We start from the raw sequence: 21,924 nt of genomic DNA on the forward strand, positions 1-21,924 counted from the left end.
ACATAGGAACAAGAGGAATCAGCTGGGATGTCGTCTTGAGAGAAGAGTGGTACATGGACAGACAGAAGTGGAGAGTGCTCGTAAACCACACCTGGGCAACTGGAGTGGAAAACTGATGATGATGATGAATATCATTCCAAATGTATAAATGTGAGAACATACCCATACTCCAGAGGTAGACTCCTGCACCCCAAGATGGAATGTTCAGTATAACCACAGACTCTATGGATGGCAGGTCCACGAGTTTGTCATCCAGATAAAGGTCCAGACGCTGCTCCAGATCACGACAGCCCCTCTCTACAGCCTGTTGAGTGCCATAGCCCAGGTACAACAGCTAAGGACAAGATAAGACAGAGTTAATCAACTGGCAAGAACAAACAAAATAATGCTGTTGCATATGTTTAATTTTAGGGGCTAAAAACATGTTTAGTTATAAGACTCTACATCCTTTTGGTGTCTCTAAAGCATACGTGTCTGTTATGAGTCAACAGAGAGATAAATACCAAGCTGGTTCTTTATTAGCAGCAGCATCAGACGCTAATTCCTGACTGACCAACCCAAAACCTTTTGTTTTAATTTTTGACAGGGCTAGTAATCAATACATATCCTGGAAGTACACGGAGAGACAGCAGAAAGTTATCGCACTATGCAGGGGACATCGGGGGAACAGACTGCCTGCAAAACCATTGCTAGACATACTAGTAAGCTATAGCAGCGTGGCTGGGCACTCAGTTTCATTACGGTAGGCTTAAACTATTAGTTAAGAGTTAATGATAAATGAAGTTCATAACTAATATAGATTTTACCTTTCATCAATGCAGCTGTTTGAAATGATGGCAATCGTTCTCAATACAAACATTGCATCAGCATAAAAAATTCCGGAACACTTGTCCTATCTTCGCATTTCATGTATCAGTTGCCTGATTTCATTCTTCAGGGCTTCGAGAGTAGGCTTTGTGGATTGTTCATGTCCATTTTCTCTTTTAAAGTTACCCACACACAACGATCACTTAAATCGGGGGAACGAGGGGGCCAACGTCCACGACTAATTATTCACTCGAACACCAGTTCTAATGCATGTATAGATTGATGAGCTGTATGGGCAGTGGGTGTTATCCTGCTGGAAGTAGGCATAACACTTTTCTTACTCAGCCAATATTTCAAAAAAATTGTTGCAGTATGATCTGCACATAACATTCTGAGTTAACTGTATTATAAGAAAACAGGACCAATTACTCTGGGTGCAGTTATGCCACACAAAACACACACTTTCTGGTCATGAGGAGGAATTTTATGCACCATGTGAGGATTGTCGCATGTCCCAATACTTTATATTCTGAGAATTCATACACCTACATAAACTGAAATAAGATTTGTCCTCCATAATTAAAAAAGATAATGATCAACAATATCATCATGGGCAGACTGCAATATCCACTAATTTTTGCAGGCAGCTGGTTTCTGTGGTGTTAACTGATGAACCACTGACACTTTGTAAGGAAAAAAGTGTAGCATTTTCAGTCACTGTAATACCGATCTTTGTGAATTACCACACTCCTGCACCAAAAAGCATGAAGATTTCCTTGGGCTGATATTCATTCTTGCTTTAAAAATATCTGCAAGCTTCTCCTTTGTTAACACCCTCTCCTGTAGTTCTCTGTTTTCTGTTTAAAACGGATGCTGTTTCTCGTGATTGCCTGAATAACCTGATTATGCATTGTCTCAAAGGTATTGCAGTGCCATGGATATGACGTAGAAATTTGCAAATGGTTCTGTCATATGATTTCTTCTTTTAAGAGAAATATGTCTACTAGAAACGTTCATTGTCCAATACTATATGTCACCATACCGACAACTAACATAAATAACTTTCAGTAAGTGTAGGAATGCAAAACTAATAATATACGCTCAATAAGAACTCCATTCTAGTACAGTACGTTCTATGTGATATCACAGATACTCAATTAAGGCTTACGTCTGATACTACATTATGATTGTAACTAGGTGATAAAGGGACTAGTGCAGTTGTACCTCACTCTCATCACTAATTTGCTCGTTGTTCACTACTTGTTACTCACTTAAGTAACATCCGTGCAGGTTGTTTTGGATCATAGAACTTAAAACTTTTCTTTCAGTTACAGGTTTGAACAAGAATTACCAACTTTAACTCATTGTTGGAAATATTAAAATGAACTTCCTAAGAGGGATTCATATCTGTGCAATGGATATCTACAGTATTCATGTGGAAAAGATAGCGATCTAAATTATGCACACAATGCCCTAATCCGAATAATGTAATCCCAGGAGAAGCGAGCTGATCCTGAGGCTGAGCGGACATCAAAAATAGAGAAAATTTGGAGCCTTTATAATCGTTAGACTAAGCGAAGCCAGGTACGACATCTAGTATGTGATAAAACAGAATTTGCTTTATGTTACACTGATGACACAGATAGGTCTTATGACGACAGAGGAATTGGAAAGAGCTAGGATTGGGAAGGAAGCAATCATTGCCTTATTTATGGCACAGCTCCAACGTTTGGCTGATGTGAAGATTTTTTTGCTAGTTGCTTTATGTCGCACCGACACAGATAGGTCTTATGGCGATGATGGGATAGTAAAGGCCTAGGAGTTGGAAGGAAGCGGCCATGGCCTTAATTAAGGTACAGCCCCAGCATTTACCTGGTGTGAAAATGGGAAACGACGAAAAACCATCTTCAGGGCTGTCAACAGTGGAATTCGAACCCACTATCTCCCGGATGCAAGCTCACAGCCACATGCCCCTGACCGCACGGCCAACTCGCCCGGTTGATGTGAAGATGGGAAACCATAGAAAACCATCTTTCAGGGCTTCCAATAGTGGAGTTTGAACCCATTATCTCCCACAAGCTGACAACTACACGACCAAAACTGTGCAGCCACTCGCTTGGTGTGTATAAACTATCACAGTTATAATATCTTCACAAGTAAAAACATCAGTCCAGTAATCTTTCACCTTCATTGTTCATAATATACATGGATCATTTACTGTTTGTTTGTCCAACCCTTGACCCGTTTTTCTATGGGGTCAGGTAGGAGGTGAGATGAATCTGTCGTGGCGGGTTTTTATGACCGGATGCCCTTCCTGACGTCAATCTCATTACAGGAGTTAATGAGATGAAATGAATGACATGATATATGATAGTAGGAAGGGAGAAGGTGAAACCTAGTGCTGGCACATAGTCTACTCCAGTCGAATAGCACCAAGGGGTCTGATCTAGGCTTAACGTACCATCCAATGGATGAATCGCCATCAACAGCGTCATATGTCCTCACTTCATATGAGCAGAGCAGAGAGGTTTGGAATTTAATCCAGGATTTTGGCACGCAATCTAGTGATTAGAAATTGTATACCACCACCTCCCCTACCCTGTTGACCAACATCCTAACCACGGTTTCAGGCCCTTTAGAATTCAACGTCTGAAATGTATAAAATGGGAGGGAGTGATTCAGTTAGGTGGAAATTTAGTAAGTAGCTTGGTCTTAATGGTAGACTGTGCTGAAGGTCTGCTGGAGCTTGAAAAGAGAGGCAATGCATTTCCAATACTAAAGTGATGTGAGTTAGGAAGAACCTAAGGGGATTGAATGTCAGGTCAGGAATACAAATCTAAAACAGGTGGATCATTCAACTATTTAGGATATGTATTTTCCAAGGAAAGGGAGATGGATAGACTAAAGATAAATGTAGTTGGTAAAAGTGAAGTACGTTGGCAGGAAGAGCAGGATTTTTGGTCAGGCGACTACCGAATTATCAACACAAAATCAAACAGGGGAAATGCAGGAGTTGGTTTAATAATGAATAAGAAAATAGGGCAGCAGGTAAGCTACTACGACCAGGATAGTGAAAGAATAGTGCAGGTCTATATGCCTACTAGTTCAGCGGATGATGAGGAAATCGAAAGAATATATGAAAAGATAGTAGATTTAATACAATATGTAAAAGGTGACGAGAATCTAATTGTGATGGGAGACTGGAATGCAGTGGTAGGCCAAGGAGGTGAAGGTAATACAGTAGGAGAATTCGGATTGGGACAAAGGAACGAAAGAGGAACTCGGCTGGTTGAATTCTGCACTGATCATAATTTAGTCCTTGCCAATACTTGGTGCAAACACCACAAACGATGGCTGAATACGTGGACGAGACCTGGAGACACTGGAAGGTAGCAAATATACTTCATTATGATTAGGCAGAGATTCAGGAACCTGGTGTTGGATTGCAAAACTTTCCCAGGAGCAGACGTGGACTCTGACCACAACTTGTTGGTCATGAAATGCCATCTGAAGATGAAGAAATTGAAGAAAGGAAATAATGCAAAAATATGGGATCTAGACAAGTTGAAAGAAAAGAGTGTGAGGGATTGTTTCAAGGAACATGTGGAACAAGGGCTAAATGAAAAGGCTGAAGGAAACACAATAGAGGAAGAGAGGATAGTCATGAAAAATGAAATCGGTTAGGGCTGCTGAAGAGATGTTAGGAAGAAAGAAAAGATCAACTAAGAATCAATGGATAACTAAGGAGATACTAGACCTGATCGATGAACGACGAAAATATAAGAATGTTAGAAGTGAAGAGGACAGAAAAGAATACAGGAGATTAAAGAATCAAGTGGATAGAAAGTGCAAGTTAGCTAAGGAAGAATGGCTGAAGGAGAAGTGCAAGGATGTCGAAGATTGTATGGTCCTGGGAAAGGTAGATGCCGCATACAGGAAAATCAAGGAAACCTTTGTAGAAAGGAAATCTAGGTGTATGAATATTAAGAACTCAGATGGAAAGCCACATCTAGGGAATGAAGACAAAGCAGAAAGATGGCAAGAACATATTCAATAGTTGTATCAAGGTGAAGATGTAGATAATTTGGTTCTGGAACAAGAAGAGGCTGTTGATGCTGATGAAATGGGAGACCCAATTTTGAGGTCAGAGTTTGACAGAGCTGTGAGAGACCTAAATAGGAACAAGGCACCGGGAATAGATGGCATTCCTTCTGAATTACTGACTGCCTTAGGAGAAAGCAGCATGGCAAGGTTATTCCATTTAGTGTGTAAGATGTATGAGACAGGAGAAGTCCCATCCGATTTTCGGCAGAATGTTGTTATACCTATTCCCAAGAAAGCCGGTACTGACAAGTGTGAAAACAACTGCACCATTAGTTTAGTATCTCATGCCTGCAAAATTTTAACACGCATTATTTACAGAAGAATGGAAAAACAAGTTGTAGCTGAGTTGGGAGAAGATCAATTTGGCTTCAGAAGAAATGTAGGAACACGTGAAGCAATCCTGACTTTACGTCTGATCTTAGAGGATCGAATCAAGAAGGACAAGCCCACGTGCATGGCATTCGTAGATCTAGAAAAGGCATTCGATAATGTTGATTGGACCAAGCTATTTACGATTCTGAAGGTGATTGGGATCAGATACCGAGGACGAAAAATTATCTACAATCTGTATACAAATCAGTCTGCAGTCATAAGAATCGGGGCTTTGAAAAAGAAGCAGCAATCCAGAAAGGAGTGAGGCAAGGCTGCAGTTTGTCCCCCCTCCTCTTCAATGTTTACATAGAACAGGCAGTAAAGGAAATGAAAGAGGAATTTGGAAAGGGAATCACAATCCAAGGAGAGGAAATCAAAACCTTGAGATTTGTCAATGATATTATTATTTTATCTGAGACTGCAGAAGATCTCGAGAAGCTGCTGAATGGTATGGATGAAGTCTTGGGTAAGGCATACAAGATGAAAATAAATAAGTCCAAAACAAAAGTAATGGAGTGCAGTCGAACGAAGGCAGGTGATGTAGGAAATATTAGATTAGGAAATGAAGACTTAAAGGAAGTAGATGAATATTGTTACTTGGGTAGTAAAATAACTAAAGAAGGCAGAAGTAAGGAGGACATAAAATGCAGACTAGCACAAGCAAGAAAGAGCTTTCTTAAGAAAAGAAATTTGCTCACTTCAAACATTGATATCAGAATTAGAAAGATGTTTTTGAAGACTTTCGTGTGGAGCGTGGCATTGTATGGAAGTGAAACATGGACGATAACTAGCTCAGAAAGAAAGAGAATAGAAGCTTTTGAAATGTGGTGTTACAGAAGAATGCTGAAGGTGAGATGGATAGATCGAATCACGAATGAAGAGATACTGAATCGAATTGGTGAGAGGAGATCGATTTGGCTAAATTTGACGAGAAGAAGAGATGGTTGGTTTTTGAAGGAAGTGTAGGTGGTAAGAACAGTAGGGGTAGACCAAGGTTTGAATATGACAAACAGATTAGAGCAGATGTAGGATGCAGTAGTTCCATAGAAATGAAAAGGTTAGCACAGGATAGGGTGGCAGGGACAGCTGCATCAAACCAGTCTATGGGCTGATAACTCAAACAACAACAACAAATTATCCAAGGATGGTGGTTCAGCAAAGCTAATGCAGTGAGCTCTCAGACAAAATTATCTTTACACCCAACTGTTCTCTGACCCACTTTGCTGTACCAGAATGAAAGCTGGGTGGACTAAGGGTATTTTATTCATAAAGAGTCGAATACAGGCAGCCGAAATGAAATTCTTGAGGAGTATGATACAGAAGAGTATAAAAGAGAAAATAAGGAATGAGAAAATCCGGGAAGAAATTGGAGTGGAAAAAATGAATGATAGAATAGAGAAGAGCCGACTAAGATGGTTTGGGCACATAAAGCGAATGAGCGACGAAAAAATGCAAAAAAAGGTGATGGAAATGCAAATCCAAGGAAGGAGAGGCCGTGGACGACCACGATTGAGATGGAAGGATACCACCCAACGCAGCATTATAGAAAGAAACCTGGACTGGGAGACACAGTGTTGGAGGAGGAGTGGTGGAAAGACCGAAGAAAGTGGAGAGGAACCATATTTGCCCCTACCCGGCTACAGCTGGATAAAGGGAAATGATGATGATGATGATGATGATGATGATGATGAAAGAATTACTAAAGGAATGGCTGGGAACAATGGCAGGAGAGTACTTGGAACAAGGAGATAAAGGTTAAGTTAGGATGAATTTGATGCATGAAGCTAGTGATGGGACTATTGAATGAAAACTACCGAATTATTCGATAGTCGACAACTACCGTTACAACCGATTGTTTCCGTTTGCATTCGGTTTTTCATTCGTATTGCAAATACCAATTGTTTCCACTAGTCAGCGCTAAAATCGCCACCTCTTGAGTCATGGAGTGGTCAGTCATTTATTATAAAAATGGCCGCGGTAGTTTTCAACATATAAGTGTACGCACCAATTCACCCCGCTTCTGTGTATTTCAAGACGGTAATCAGCCAAGTCTCTAATGAAAATAAAATGGAATTACCAGTATATAGGCCTATTTATATGTAGGTTTGTGAGTAAGTTAAAGAGCACTTACTTTTTAGGAACACTGATAGCGCAACGGTTAAAGCAACGAACTGGAAATAGCGAGATGCAGGTTCGAGTCTTCCTCTTAGCGACTTTTTTTAACATAGGAGTATTGTTTTATCAAGGAGAATTATTACCGTTTTATATTTCGTTAGTGAGTTATGCAGCCGTTTGAAGGAATTATTTCTTCCGTGCAACTGGTAAAACAGGCTAGGCGAAAGCAATACCAGTTCTTCCCTCATTATGACCGGCGCGCATGCATCATTAGCAATCTTTTGGTGCTAAACAAGTCATCCAACACGGCTTTATGCCAACTTTCGAAGTATCGTATCGTAATCTGTTTACCCGTCCGCTTCTGTGGTGTAGTGGTTAGCGTGATTAGCTGCCACCTCACTATATTTGGTCCTAGGAAAATATGTTGTCTTTTTATTTAGTTTGCTGTGTTCATATTACTTTAATATGTGGTGTCATTAAAATAAGGAAATAACCTTCGTCTGAAATTACCTAACAGTTGTTATTTTATGAACAGACGATCTTACATCCATTAACTTGTGGTTAGGGACACAAAAATGCATTTTATTTAAAATGAAACATAATGACACAGTTACTTTAATCGGGACATTTTATCTTATTTTATAGACCAACGTATTTCAGTTTCCAATTACTTCACTCGAACATTGTGTAACGTTGGTTACTAGTCATAGTCTCTATATTTCCGCTTATATTAACAAAACAAACATGCTATACAAATCGGTAGTATAATACAACAATCCACATTTCGGTAGCTACTAGCAAATGACTTATTACTAGTTACTAGTACTACCGCAGTATAAAACGTATAGGCTATTACTACCGATTTCAAACCGAATGAAAACTATCGAATGTTTTCATTCGATAGTCAAGCCTCACAATCGGTAGTCTACCGATAGTTTAAAACATTCGATATTCCCATCACTACATGAAGCTGTACACATAAACCAGCTTTGGTAGTTATGTCATGTGAAACAAATTGAGGACAGATTATTTAGGAAAATTATGAACTCTGCTGTGGAGGGTAAGAGAAGTAAAGGGAGACCAAGGTGATGTTCAGCCTTGATTTTCAATGATTTTATGACAAATGGTGTACAGCAACATACAAACCCCTTTTGGTGCTGGTAAAGGGGGCAGGACGTTGGAAGTAAAGTTATCTGCAGATGATATTGTGGTGTGGGGAACAAACAGAGGAAGTACTGTACAAGGTCAACTGGGAATTTTGAGTGCATATGTTGGTAACTATGAAATGAGCATGAGTGTGGAGAAAAGTAAGATAATGGTATTGACTAGAGAAGAAAGCTACTGCAAGTACTGGTTGCCATGATCGAGAAATGTGGAAGGCTTCAAATACGTGCGAAGCAAACTGATACATGATACAGACCTGACCATGGAGATCAGTGAAAGGATTCAACAGGGAATGCACTTTACCACAGTGTAAGGAACATGATCTGAAAGAAGGAACTCCTAAGGAAGTGTCAAGAGGTGATGTATAAGATATATTATTGTCACATACTGACATATGTAGCAGAGACTTGGACAGTGAATAAAGACAAGATAGTAAAATCCAGGCCAGTGATATGAATGATGATAACTAAGACAAGATAGAGACAGTAAGAAATGAAAACATCAGGATGGAAATTGAGTGGAAAAGCTTTCTGACAAAATGGAGACAAACTGAGATTACTTGGATATGTTAAGAGAATGGAAGAGGGAACAATATCAAAGTCAGGGGGGAGGGGCACACACATTGAAATCCAATACTACGTGAAAGTATATGTTTAATTTCATTCTGAAAAAATTATAGTATCACTCCAGAGGCCTCTATGGCAAACATTTCGGTTTTCTTCTTCAAACAGCGTCACCTGACCTAATCATATATGCATCATGAAAACATTTCAAGCGCATGTAGAAAAAAATTATGACCACCTTGCTCCGAATTTACATGGGAATGTTCCAAAATTTAACAAGATGCAAGAAAATATAAACTATCCTCTGAAACCATATCTTGAGATGAATCACATTCCTACTTAATTTCAGCATATAACATTAAAATTAAGCTATCATTTGCTTCAGCCTTTATTTCCAACTAGTTAACACCTGCTACCGGCCACATCATTTACGCATTTATTATAAAAACGTGTTATCCTCTTTCATTTTGAATTTCCCTTTTAGAGAACAGCAGTCAACGGGTATTATTAATGGACTCGACATCACTTTTGTATGTCGATGAGAGAGCTTGCAAGTGTACATAGGGAGAATACTCTACTGTTCGATGATCAACGGCATTTTGTGGCAAATATTTGTTTTCTCATTCAAACAGTGTCACCTAACTTAACTTGACCGTACAATATGTATCGTGAAAACATATTCCAAGCGCCAGTAGAGAATTGATAACATCCCACTATAAATTGACAAGGGAATAGCCTCTCCGAAATTTAACCAGAGGCGAGAAAATATTAACTAACCTCTGAAATCAGTGAAGTGCTCTGTCATATCTTGAGGTGTATTGCATTCATACTTAATTTCAGTGTAGAGTCTTAAGATTAAGCGATCACTTACTTAGTCTTTATTTCTAACGAGATCAGAACTGCTATCATAAGTTATGATTTTCATTTCCATGTTGACATATAACTTATATAATAGGAATTAATTGAAGGATGTTCCACCATTCAACACAATATATAATATAATACATAATATTTATTAAGTGAAAACTGATTTTGATTCCCTTGGAATCATCATCAGTTCACAGTAAATAAATAAATGATAGGATCTTAACAACAATCAACCTGAAATCTGCCTTTAAATATACAGTATTTACAATGGCTGACCTGGGTTATATGACATAAAACACATTAATATTTACAGAACATCCTAGGATCCAGGACACATATGACTGCAGTGTGTTTGTACAATGTTGAACAGAGCTTTAAGATAATGCATAAAAACCTGAAGTTAAGGAATACTGTGAGGTTCCGATTTGTTACTGTGGATATAAGAACATATGTTAAAATGTTCAAATATTCGTAGTTGAATCGTTGATGGAGGGTAAAAACATGTATCAAACTTGACAATCTTGTAAAGTGCCTATGTTAATACAATTTGCAGTTAAAGCGATTAACTGAGGAGTTGGGGGAACACCCTTCATTGTTTTGTAACATCTACTTTGTTGTTGAAACTGTCGCTGTTCTTGCTGTTGAAGTAAAAGTTGAATGACTGTATGGCCTTGGTTGTATGGCACAGTATCGTAACAGGTGGATGTCTGAGGAAGAAGAAAGAAATGAGTACTAATGTGTGTGTTCAGATTTAATTATTGGAAAGTGGTTTTACAGTACTTACTCCCTTATTCCTCACTCTCGTTAACCTGCCGCCAGAAAAGTCGGAGGTGCACTGCTCGCCTGTGTCTGCATGGAGCTTATTGCTGGCTTTGAGAGGGGGATGGGGAGGGTGGTGACTTGCTTTGGATTGGCTATGGTGTGGAGGGGATGCGAGAGAGTGGGGGAGTGATCCGTTGACGCACTGCTCTACCTAGATACGTCTTGAGAATAAGGGGGTGGATGGCATCGTAAAGAATGTTTGTTTTTCGATGGATTCATTCAGATTGTGATTAAGATTGAATCGATCCAACGATATATACTGTAAAACATTTCCATGATGTTGAGCAGAGGTCCCTTTTCCATAATTTCAATAATTTTTAAGTCCTTGTCTATATCATAAAAATTGTGATTGGATTCGTGTGTATGTATTTCCATGGCAGAATGCCTGTTATGTTTGACGGCATTAATATGTTTGTTGTACCTGGTGTTAAAGCTTCTCCCTGTCTATCCGATATAGCTTGCTAAACAAGACTGGCGCTGTACACCAGGTACAATGAACATATTAATGCAGTCAAACATAACAGGCATAACAGGTTTTTCAGCGCAGATATCTAGGAGTGATTGCACTGTCATTTGTTTTGTTTTTCTCTCGCTGACTTCTTGCAATGGTTGTGATGTGCAGTGCATACGGTTGTAAACTCTTAACCTTACAATCAAGGCCATATCATCATTCAACAACAACAACAACAACAACAACAACAACAACAACAGTGACAGTTTCTACAACCAAGCAGATGTTACAAAACAATGAAGGGTGTTCCCTCAACTCCTCAGCTAATCGCTTTAACTGCAAATTGTATTAGCATAGGCACTTTACAAGATTGTCAAGTTTGATACATGTTTTTACCCTCCATCAACGATTCAACTACGAATATTTTTGAACATTTTAACATATGTGCTTATATTCACAGTAACAAATCAGAACCTCACAGTACAGACATGGGAATAGCCTTACCAAAATTTAACCAGATGAGAGAAAATACAATCTAACCCCTGAAATCAGTGATGCCCTCTGCTATATCTTGAGGTGTATCACATTCTTACTTAATTTCAGTGTAGAGTATTAAAATTAAGCGATTGTTTACTTAGCCTTTATTTCTAATAAGTTAACAACTGCTATAGACCACGTTAATTACGTATTTATTACAAAAACATGTTATCCTCTTTCATTTCTGATTTTCAATATGGAACGGCAGTTGACGACGGGTATTACTAATCGACTCTAATATCGCTTTTGAATGTTGATGAGAGAGCTCGCAAGTGCATATAGCGAGAAAACTATACCGAAGGTCGCATTTTGTGGCAAACGCTTCAACTTTCTTATTCAAACAGCGACAGCTAACCTAACTTGACTGTATATTACCATGAATACATATATATAGAGCCAGTAGAAAAGTGATGACTTTCTCGCTATAAATTTACATGATATGAGCCTTTCCGATTTTTTTTTTTTTTTTTTTGCTAGGGGCTTTACGTCGCACCGACACGGATAGGTCTTACGGCGACGATGGGATGGGAAAGGCCTAGGAGTTGGAAGGAAGCGGCCGTGGCCTTAATTAAGGTACAGCCCCAGCATTTGCCTGGTGTGAAAATGGGAAACCACGGAAAACCATCTTCAGGGCTGCCGATAGTGGGATTTTCCGAATTTTTTTTTTTTTTTTTTTTTTGCTAGGGGCTTTACGTCGCACCGACTCAGATAGGTCTTATGGCGACGATGGGATGGGAAAGGCCTAGGAGTTGGAAGGAAGCGGCCGTGGCCTTAATTAAGGTACAGCCCCAGCATTTGCCTGGTGTGAAAATGGGAAACCACGGAAAACCATCTTCAGGGCTGACGATAGTGGGATTCGAACCTACTATCTCCCGGATGCAAGCTCACAGCCGCGCGCCTCTACGCGCACGGCCAACTCGCCCGGTTTTCCGAAATTTAACCCGATGCAAGAAAGTATAAACTAACCTCTGAAATCAATTATTCACTCTGCCATATCTTGAGGTGTATCCCATTCTTACTTAACTGCAGTATTTAGCATTAAAATTAAGCGATAATTTACTTGAGCCTTTTTTTTAACGAGTTAACAACTGCTATCAGACACATTATTTACGTACTTATTACGAAAACATGTTCTCCTATTTCATTTCAATTTTTATTTATGGAACAGCTAATTGACTCCGAGATCGCCTTTGAATGTCGATGACAGTGCCTGCTAGTGGACATAGCGAGGGAACGATACCGAAGATGATCGATCGCATGCAATATAATGGCTGGGTGCATAAATACCAGTAAAATTGCTCATAATAATGAATGCGTCAGTGATAAGGCTCTCACTGTAACTGAAGGATAATACACAGTTTAATACAGGGATTTTGAAGGGACATATATGGGACATATGCTGTTCTCGCTATAGCAGGATTCTACTGTATATGTCACAGGGCTAATTGCAAATAGAGGGTTGTGGAGGATCTTAGATAATCCGCATAGGCTTGCAGATCGAATGGTGAAAAGCATACCGGCAAAAGTTCAGATAATGCAGCAGTCTTTCAGTGCAGATATCTAGGCGTGATTGCACTGTCGTTTGTTTTTCTCGCTGACTTCTCGCAATGGTTGTGATGTGCAGTGCATAGGGCTGTCAACTCTTGACCTTAAAAACTAGTCGTACATAATACGGTGATAGCAGCGCAATCAAAATGCTGAAAGTAATTTATCATGCCAGCTAGTTACGAAACCATTGATCTGGATTGGTTAGTACTAGCTAGTGACAAAACCATCGGTCTGGATTGGTTAGGTCTGGTTAGCGACAAAACCATTGGACTGGGATCAAGCAATGAGGGTCTGTAGGTGTAAGTCCCTAGGATAGGGCTTCTAGCATTCCATACGGTGATAGCAGTGCACTCAAAAAGCTGAAGTAATTTATCATGCCGGCTAGTGACAAAGTTATTGGTCTGGATTGGTTAAGTCCGACTAGTGACAAAACCATTGGTCTGGATTGGTTAGGTCTGGCTAGTGACCAAACCATTGGTCAGGATTGGTTAGGTTAGTGACAAATCCGTTGGACTGGGATCAAGCAAAGGTTAGGCCTACAAAGCAGCTGTTAGGCCTCTAGCATTCTGTACAGGGACAGAAGCACAGGAGATGTTGCTTGTAGTCATTAAAAAGTGGTGTTGCCAAGCACAATTATTATTTATGATTACTGGAAGGCGTACGACTGCCTGGAACATGAATTCATGCACCTTCATGTCAATCACTCCATTCAATTCATCAATAGCAGCAGGAGTGCCAAGGAATAGACCACCGGTACACACACAAAATATAGAAAACAGGTGGAGGCATGGAAAGCACAGGTCTTACTCCGTTCCTGGCTTTGGGAGAAAGAAAGTTCACTTTGCCGGCTAATTGGAGGAATTCCTGTTCAAGACCAACTTTCCCGCTGACAAGGGTGCACACATTTTTTAAGGCTGTGGGCATGTTCTATCCTCCCCTACATTAAGATAAGTTCAATAGAAAATTATTGTTCTGTATTGCACATTGTTTCGTTACAGATTGTATTTAGTTGTGTTTTTATTGTGCACGGGCTGGTAATGGAATGCATTTCACTTGATTTCTGGGAATGACATCATATCAGATTGTATCTCAGCCAATGGAAATGCTACAGTGTGCTTGAGCATGTGATAAATTATGTTAGGCTATTAAAGTAAACATACTTCTGGGGACTGGTGGGTGAGTCCCAGGCTGTCGCAGTGAACACATCTCTTCTCTACAAGGTATTCCACATAATATTTGTGACATTTCAAATCCCTTACAATGCTATAAAACTTAAGCTGCACATACTGCATTTTTACGAGTATAGCTATCTATAACGAACATGATGTTGTTACTAACTTATCAATTGAATAATCAATTCAAGAACTCCTATTTTTTGATTAAGTACTTTTGATTAAAAAATAATTATCAGACTGTATGAAAATACCAACACTGAACACACCTTATTAAACAGTCGACTGCTAAATAGGTAGAAGGGAGACTCCCGAGTTCGATGAAAGTCAAGAGTCACTTGTGCATCCACGCCAATGCTGATATAGTTGTACATGAAGAGCTGCCGAGATGGTAGCCTGATTCCTAGGTGACGAGAGGGGCAGATCTCCACAAGCCACCTTGAATAGGCAAAATAATATGATTTATGAGAAATTGCATCCAGACAATTAAAATTAGCAAACCGACTAGATGCACAATTTAATCTAGATAAGCATTTATATCAAATCTGCTGCTTAGAGCATAAGGCATCTCTGGTCTTGTAACCAGGCAGGGATCTATGCAAGTAATATAAATCAGGTGGTTTCATGCCAGAAGAATAATTAACACTTCCAAATTGTTCACATATATTTCAAATACAGAGACTAGCCATCACAGTGACCGTTTCGACTATTTCAGACCATTATTTAAGAGACTAAGGATAATCCCACTAACAAGCAATGCACTCTACATGTGAAACAAAATATTCATCATTTCAGAAAGAGTCATGACAAGCAAAATTTAGAAGTGTCTGTTCAAAGGCCACTATTTCCACTTCAAAATAAAAATGAGTATTCCTTCCATATGGATTGCAGTTGTTTAATACAATCGAATGTCATGAGTAATCCAAACCAAAAATGATGTAATTTCTTAAAATTTGAATCATACCCGATCATGGTACGTTCCATGTGCCTTTTATTCTACACTAGCTAATGTACCCGTGCTTCGCTAAGGAATTCTAGTTTAAGTAGTGTACACGTTGTGGGTATGATTGTATTAAATTGCATAGCTCTTAACGTTACTCCAGAAATGGGGAAGTTGCCATACACCTTCTTTCATGTGAAGTCTGAGAGAATTTTCGTTGTAGTGGCAGGCCCTCTTGCCTACTCTCAGTCACAATCAAGTTGGGCAATTTTCATTGTAATGGCAGACACTCCACCTGCCATTTTTCATCCTCCCAACTGAAATCAACATAGGTCATTACAATGATGTCAGTAGGAATGTTGCAATTATCATATGAAATACTCGATCAAATGAAAAACCACATATTTTCTCACTTTTAACGAACAGTACTAAGCTGCTGATTTAACAGTCCAAAGTTCCAGAGCTAGAATGATCAGGCCGCAGATAGCTGCGAACACTCCTCTGCCATTTTCTGTTAAGTGTGCACACTGCTCATTCCAATCAATGCCTCAGAGTAGGTATCAAATAGCTGGACTACTATGATGAACCAGTGTGTTACCTACCAGTAGTATCAGAAAATTTAGGAACCAGAAGAATAGCATACTAAAGAAAGTTATCTAATTGCCCAGATACTTCCCACCAATGTTCAGGTTGGCTGTTATACTCAGTACACAGCAGTAATCCCATCTATCGGAGATGAGTGGCAGCAGAAGAGAGAAAGCACACCACAGCAAACAATGATCAATGTAATGTTTTTGTTGATTAACTTTATTAGCTTTTGATATTGAAGGCTTCCACATTTAGTTTTCTTCCAACTCTGTGATATTAGGGCAAGAATCCCCCCTTGTCTTCTTCACACAATCGTTCATTTATGACCTTTTCTCACTTTTATAAACATCTTCACAACTTTCCTTGTTGGTATAGACCGGTGATGATATAGATGTTGATTCCCATGGAGATTGGTATTATAGACCGGTGACCATGCGTTTTTACACCTGAAGACAATCGTGCAATGATGACGAAAACCACTGTCAATTAACATGACTGAGCAATATTTCCATGTCGGCGTTGATAAGGACTAAGCAACAAAAGTCTAAATTCATGAATTCCCTCATCATAGTCATCCCCCTGTAGGTCGGGGCAGTAGAAGAACACCCACATTATCCCCTGCCTGTCGTAAGAGACTGCTAAAACGGGCTCCAGGAGCACTCTGAAATTGGGAGCGTAGGTTGGCGACCACACGGCCCTTTGCTGAGCCCTGCATTACTTCCACTTACTTGTGCCAGGCTCCTCACTTTCATCTATCCTATCCTATCTATCCTTTTTTATACTGTCTGAGCTCGCTTGGTCAACTCTTGTTCTTTCCTCACCCCGATAGTATTATGTATGGAGGCCTAAGGAGTCTTTCATTTTCATGCCGATTAAAACTGATTTTCATTAAATTCTCTTCAGTCGTTTTCTCGTGATGCGCGTACATACATATATACAGACAGACAAATGATGGAAACTGAATAAGACGTAAATGATTGGAAATTGTATTCTCTATCACTTCTTCGATAGGACCAATGACATAGGTATTTAAAAATTAAATTTTAGACACCTTCCCCTAAACGACCATATCATCCAGTGTGAATAAAATTATTTATAATCTCGACCAGGGATGGCGAACCTATGACATGCGTGCCACTAGATGACACACGAACACAACTTCTGTGGCACATCAGACAAAATACTAACATATTTTAATGTTTTTAACATGTAATAAATAGGTCTGAAATCAAGCAACATAGCATATTTTTACATTACACTTCAACACATACATGTTTACAAATTTTATTAGGTTAAAGCAAAAATATACCATATTCTTAAAATTTACCTGTTATTTTAAATGTAAGTTTCAGTCAAGTTTGCAATATAAAATCATGAAACATTCAGTCGAATGGATTTATATATAATCCAATCTAATACCTAAATGAAGTCAAATGAGGGGTTTCGTAATGATTTTATAGGAAAACAACCGATGGCACACTAGAGAGTAAAAAGTAATAAACAAGACCTTAACTGACACGCTAGTCTGCGAAGGTTTGCCATCCCTGGCCTAGACTGTAGCTCCTTATTCCTCGACTTAACATACCGATTTTTATTAAATTGTGATCACCCATTTTCTCGTGGCTCAGCATTGATATGAACTTAGCAACAAAAATTAAAATTCATGAATATCTCTGGTTATCATAGCCGGTACAGCAAAATGTATAAAACATAAGTGATTGGAAATTTAATTCTCTATATATTTTGTTATGCAGTATTTATTGATAGGACCACTAACATAAATATTTGAGAATTAAACTTTAGGCCTTCCTCTAAACTACCATTTCACTCAGCATGAATAATATTACTTATAGCCTAGATTGTAGTGGCTCATTCTCCGACTTTACATAGCGATTTTCATTAAATTCTCTTCAGCCATTTTCTTGTGATGTACATACATACATACATACATACATACATACAGACAGACAAATGATGGAAAATTATTACTGATGCAAATAGTAATAATTTTATTGAGCACAAAAGTACGCTATTGCTTTGAGACATACAGACTCTGTTGGAATCAGATTATATAATAAGCTTACAAATAAGGTTAAGGATATTGGTTCTATCACCTCATTTACCAGTGATCGGTGACTGCTTTTATAGTACTGAAAAATGAGTGAAGAAATGCTGATAATGAAGCTGTTATTAACTTGTAAATATTCTTAATATCTCGTTAATAGCTATAAAATGGTACGCTGATGTATCACTGGTTATATCTCTATCTGCCTCTGACTCTTCTAAATTAATACGCACTCTTTTAATGTTAAACATTTGTTTATTTATGGCATGTTCATTAGTGTAGGTAGGATAATGCATTTTATAATGTTAGTGTTAAGAAATACAAATCCGGTCACTCCATGTGAGATTTGTGCTGGACAAAGCGGAGACAGGACAGGTTTTTCCCCGGATACTTTGGTTTTCCCTGTGATCTTTCATTCCAGCAACACTCTCCAATATCATTTCATTTCATCTGTCAGTCATTAATCGTCGGTCCAGAGGAGTGCGACAGGATTCGGCAGCTGGCACAATTCCTATCCTCGCCGCAAGATGGGGGCTTCATTCATTCCATCCCTGACCTGGTCACTGAATGGAAAACAGGTTGTAGGTTTTTTGAGTGTTAACAAATTGCTTTAAAACTCCCTTTTTGTTAGCACATTTCCAAATAAGTTATTGTACAGTCTGTGAAATAGATAGATAAATTAATTAATTTCAAGCCTTTACTTCCTCATTTACTACATAAGAAAACTTCAGTTAATTATTGTATTTAAACATTTATTTTATTCCTCAAATGACCAAATTTAAATGAAAATTAATAATTAAAATAATAAATTTAATTTTACTGACTAGCCAAGCCAGTAAAGGTATGCATGGCTCAGTAGGAAGGTCTTGGGTTTGATTCCCTATCAGGAAGTTGAAACATTTTGATGGAGATTTGCTCAACCTACACAAAACATGAGGACCATCTTAATTCCATGGAGTAAAAGTGGTTACTCTATTCTCCAATTAGTTGATTTCTAGAACTTACAGAAAGCAGCAAGTTACCGACAAGTGCTACAAGAGAAAATAAAAGTTGTCAATTAGGCTGCAGTGAGAACTGGTGAGTGAATGAGTTTTTAGTTCAAAGTAATTACAAGTGTCAGGCAAAGTGTGACTGTTAATGTTTATATTTTATACGAATCAATTGAAAAATATAAAACAACACAATATGATTTATTTAACCAATCTAGTAAAGAATTTGACTCATGCTAGTAACCTGCTGAAAATGGCAGACTATGCCACAAATTTTTTTGCAAATTGATTTACATTTCATCGACACAGACAGGTCTTATGGTGATGATGTAATACAACAAAGCTAGGTTAAAGCAAAAATCCAATCTAATACCTAAATGAAGTCAAATGAGGGGTTTCGTAATGATTTTATAGGAAAACAACCGATGGCACGCTAGAGAGTAAAAAGTAATAAACAAGACCTTAACTGACACGCTAGTCTGTGAATGTTTGCCATCCCTGCCCTAATTAAGGTACAGACCTCGTGTAAAAATGTGAAACCACAGAAAACTATCTTCAGGGCTGCTGACAGTGGCATTTGAGCCAACAGTCTCCTGAATGCACGTTCACAGCTATGCGACCCAAACCAAACAGCCACCTCACTCGGTAGACTATGTTACGAATTCAAGTTGTATAGAGAGATATAGGAACAAGAAAAGAACACAATGCCATCTTTAAACATATGATTATGACAACGATGATGATGCTTTTGTAATTTAAAGCGGCCTAACATTTAAGTCATCAGCCCGTAATTATACGAAATGACATGAAATGTAATGACAATTTAAAATTCCAAAATTCGTCCACTGACCAGAATTCAAAACTTGATGATGAAGAATGAATGGATGAATACGAATTTAAAATAATCAGCGGATCTAACTCACAATACTGAAAGTTAAATTTAATTCCAAAATCAATCCACAAACTAGAATTCAAAAAGACAACGATTAACAATTATTATGAACTTAAAAAGATCCGTGGATCCAACCCGCAACTCCCCACCTTCCCACAAACTAACTTAAAACAATGCGCTACCAAAGCACAATCCTGAATCGATGATGCTTGTTGTCTAAAGGGGTCCAAAATCCAGATCAATGGCCCGTGATAATGGTACTTATCGGTAGTAAAGTAGAACCATGGTATTTCTCATGTAAATGGTACTAATCACAAGTAACGTACACTCACGGTGTTCCTCCGAATGTGGTACTACTCAGAGGTAATGTACAACACAAAGGCACTCAAACCCATGGTGTTCCTCAAATAGTGGTACTAATCACAGGGACCCATACTATCCTATGGTATTCCTCGCATAGTGGGCAACTCAGACCCATGGTGTCACTCATATACTGGTACTAATCACAGGCAACACCCAGACCCATGATGTTCCTTGGAATACAGACCCATGATGTCCATAACCAGATGCTGAAACACCCCAGCGAAGATAGCCTCTTTTTATCTCTTTGGGGTGTTCAACTGAATCTGGACAGAGGGTGAGCCTCCATCACAGTGGCAGATACTATACATAGGTACTGTAAACCCATACCGATCCACCCACAGACCTATGGTATTCCTCACAGTGGCACTAATTGCACAAGAAGTCGACTCATGGTGTTCCACGCGTGATGGTACTAATCACAGGTAATCTTATGGTTCAAAATTCAGCATCCCTTGGTCACCCCTTTTAGTTGCTTCTTACGACAGACAAACAGGTGTATTCTTCATCTGCATCCCCCACCCACAAGAGGTTGTGCGTTTGGTCCGTGAGAGCTATTTTAATTCGCTCAAGTCCGCCGGCAAGCCAATTAGGAGACCCCCCCTATCTGCCACCTGGGACGCGCCACGTAGGAGTATCACCTCTCCCCATGCTACGACAGAGTAGTAGTTTTGTAGAGTCTTTAAACAGATAGATTCTTGGTGTATGAAGATGTGGAGACTGTTCTTATTCTTCTGTGTTTCCACGTTTGTCTTTGTCTCCTATATCTCTCTATTTGACTTGATTTGACACTTGTTTGTTCCTTTCCAATACTTACACTATGCTACAAACTTAACATCTAATACCATGGAACTTGAAGAGATGTGCAGTAAATATGACTAATGTAAGATCAGTAGGAAAGAGACCTATGAATTTAAACAACAATCTAAATAAGGGGCATAAGATGGACCTTTACAAACATGAACATTGCTTATTCTACCAGCACAATAGATAGCAAGGGAGAGCAAACTAATGGGGGGACATAGTTCATACAGTAACTTTACATTTGCAATCATGATAATGTGTTGAAAAAAATGATTTCACAGACATTCATAACACTCATAGATCAAATTATCCTTATTCACTCAAAATCAATCCTATAGGGTGTATCAAAAATTCAATACTCAGACTTCTAGGGATGATAGGAGAGACAAAACCAGATATTTAAAGATAAAAATTTCATAATGTTCCATATTGAACTGAATCACAAATTGAAACAAGAAACAAAGTGGTTCAACCTATTAAATACAAGGAAAATAAGAAATGTAAACTTAACGTTCTTATTTGATTAAAAGCAGGACCGGTTTCGACCACTATTCTGGGTCATCAGCCGATTAAATAAAAATATAAAACAATGCATAGGAAAACAATAAGTAAAGGATAAGTCTTTCACTAAAAGCAGTTCAAAAAGCACTATAACAACATGGGGATTAGCACTGTGTGATGTAAGATCCTAAAATCCAGAGGAAGTAGTAAATTTAAGTCATTTAAATGAAACAAGATGAAAGTTCTTAACAAGCAGCATAACA

At 38.7% G+C, this 21,924-nt stretch overlaps 1 protein-coding gene across 2 annotated transcripts in view; it reads right to left on the reverse strand.

The window, feature by feature from the left end:
• The window catches only part of Dgkepsilon (diacylglycerol kinase epsilon), a 225,774-nt gene that overhangs the window by 71,770 nt on the left and 132,080 nt on the right, over positions 1-21,924 (reverse strand). For both annotated transcript variants that reach the window (XM_067150428.2, XM_067150427.2), the window contains 2 exons: positions 14,792-14,960; positions 163-334 (listed from right to left, as the gene is read on the reverse strand). In XM_067150428.2, the coding sequence (XP_067006529.1) occupies positions 163-334; positions 14,792-14,960 (341 nt within the window). The remainder of the gene's footprint in view (positions 1-162; positions 335-14,791; positions 14,961-21,924) is intronic.

Source organism: Anabrus simplex, chromosome 6 (assembly GCF_040414725.1).
Source record: "Anabrus simplex isolate iqAnaSimp1 chromosome 6, ASM4041472v1, whole genome shotgun sequence".
NCBI lineage: Eukaryota > Metazoa > Arthropoda > Insecta > Orthoptera > Tettigoniidae > Anabrus > Anabrus simplex.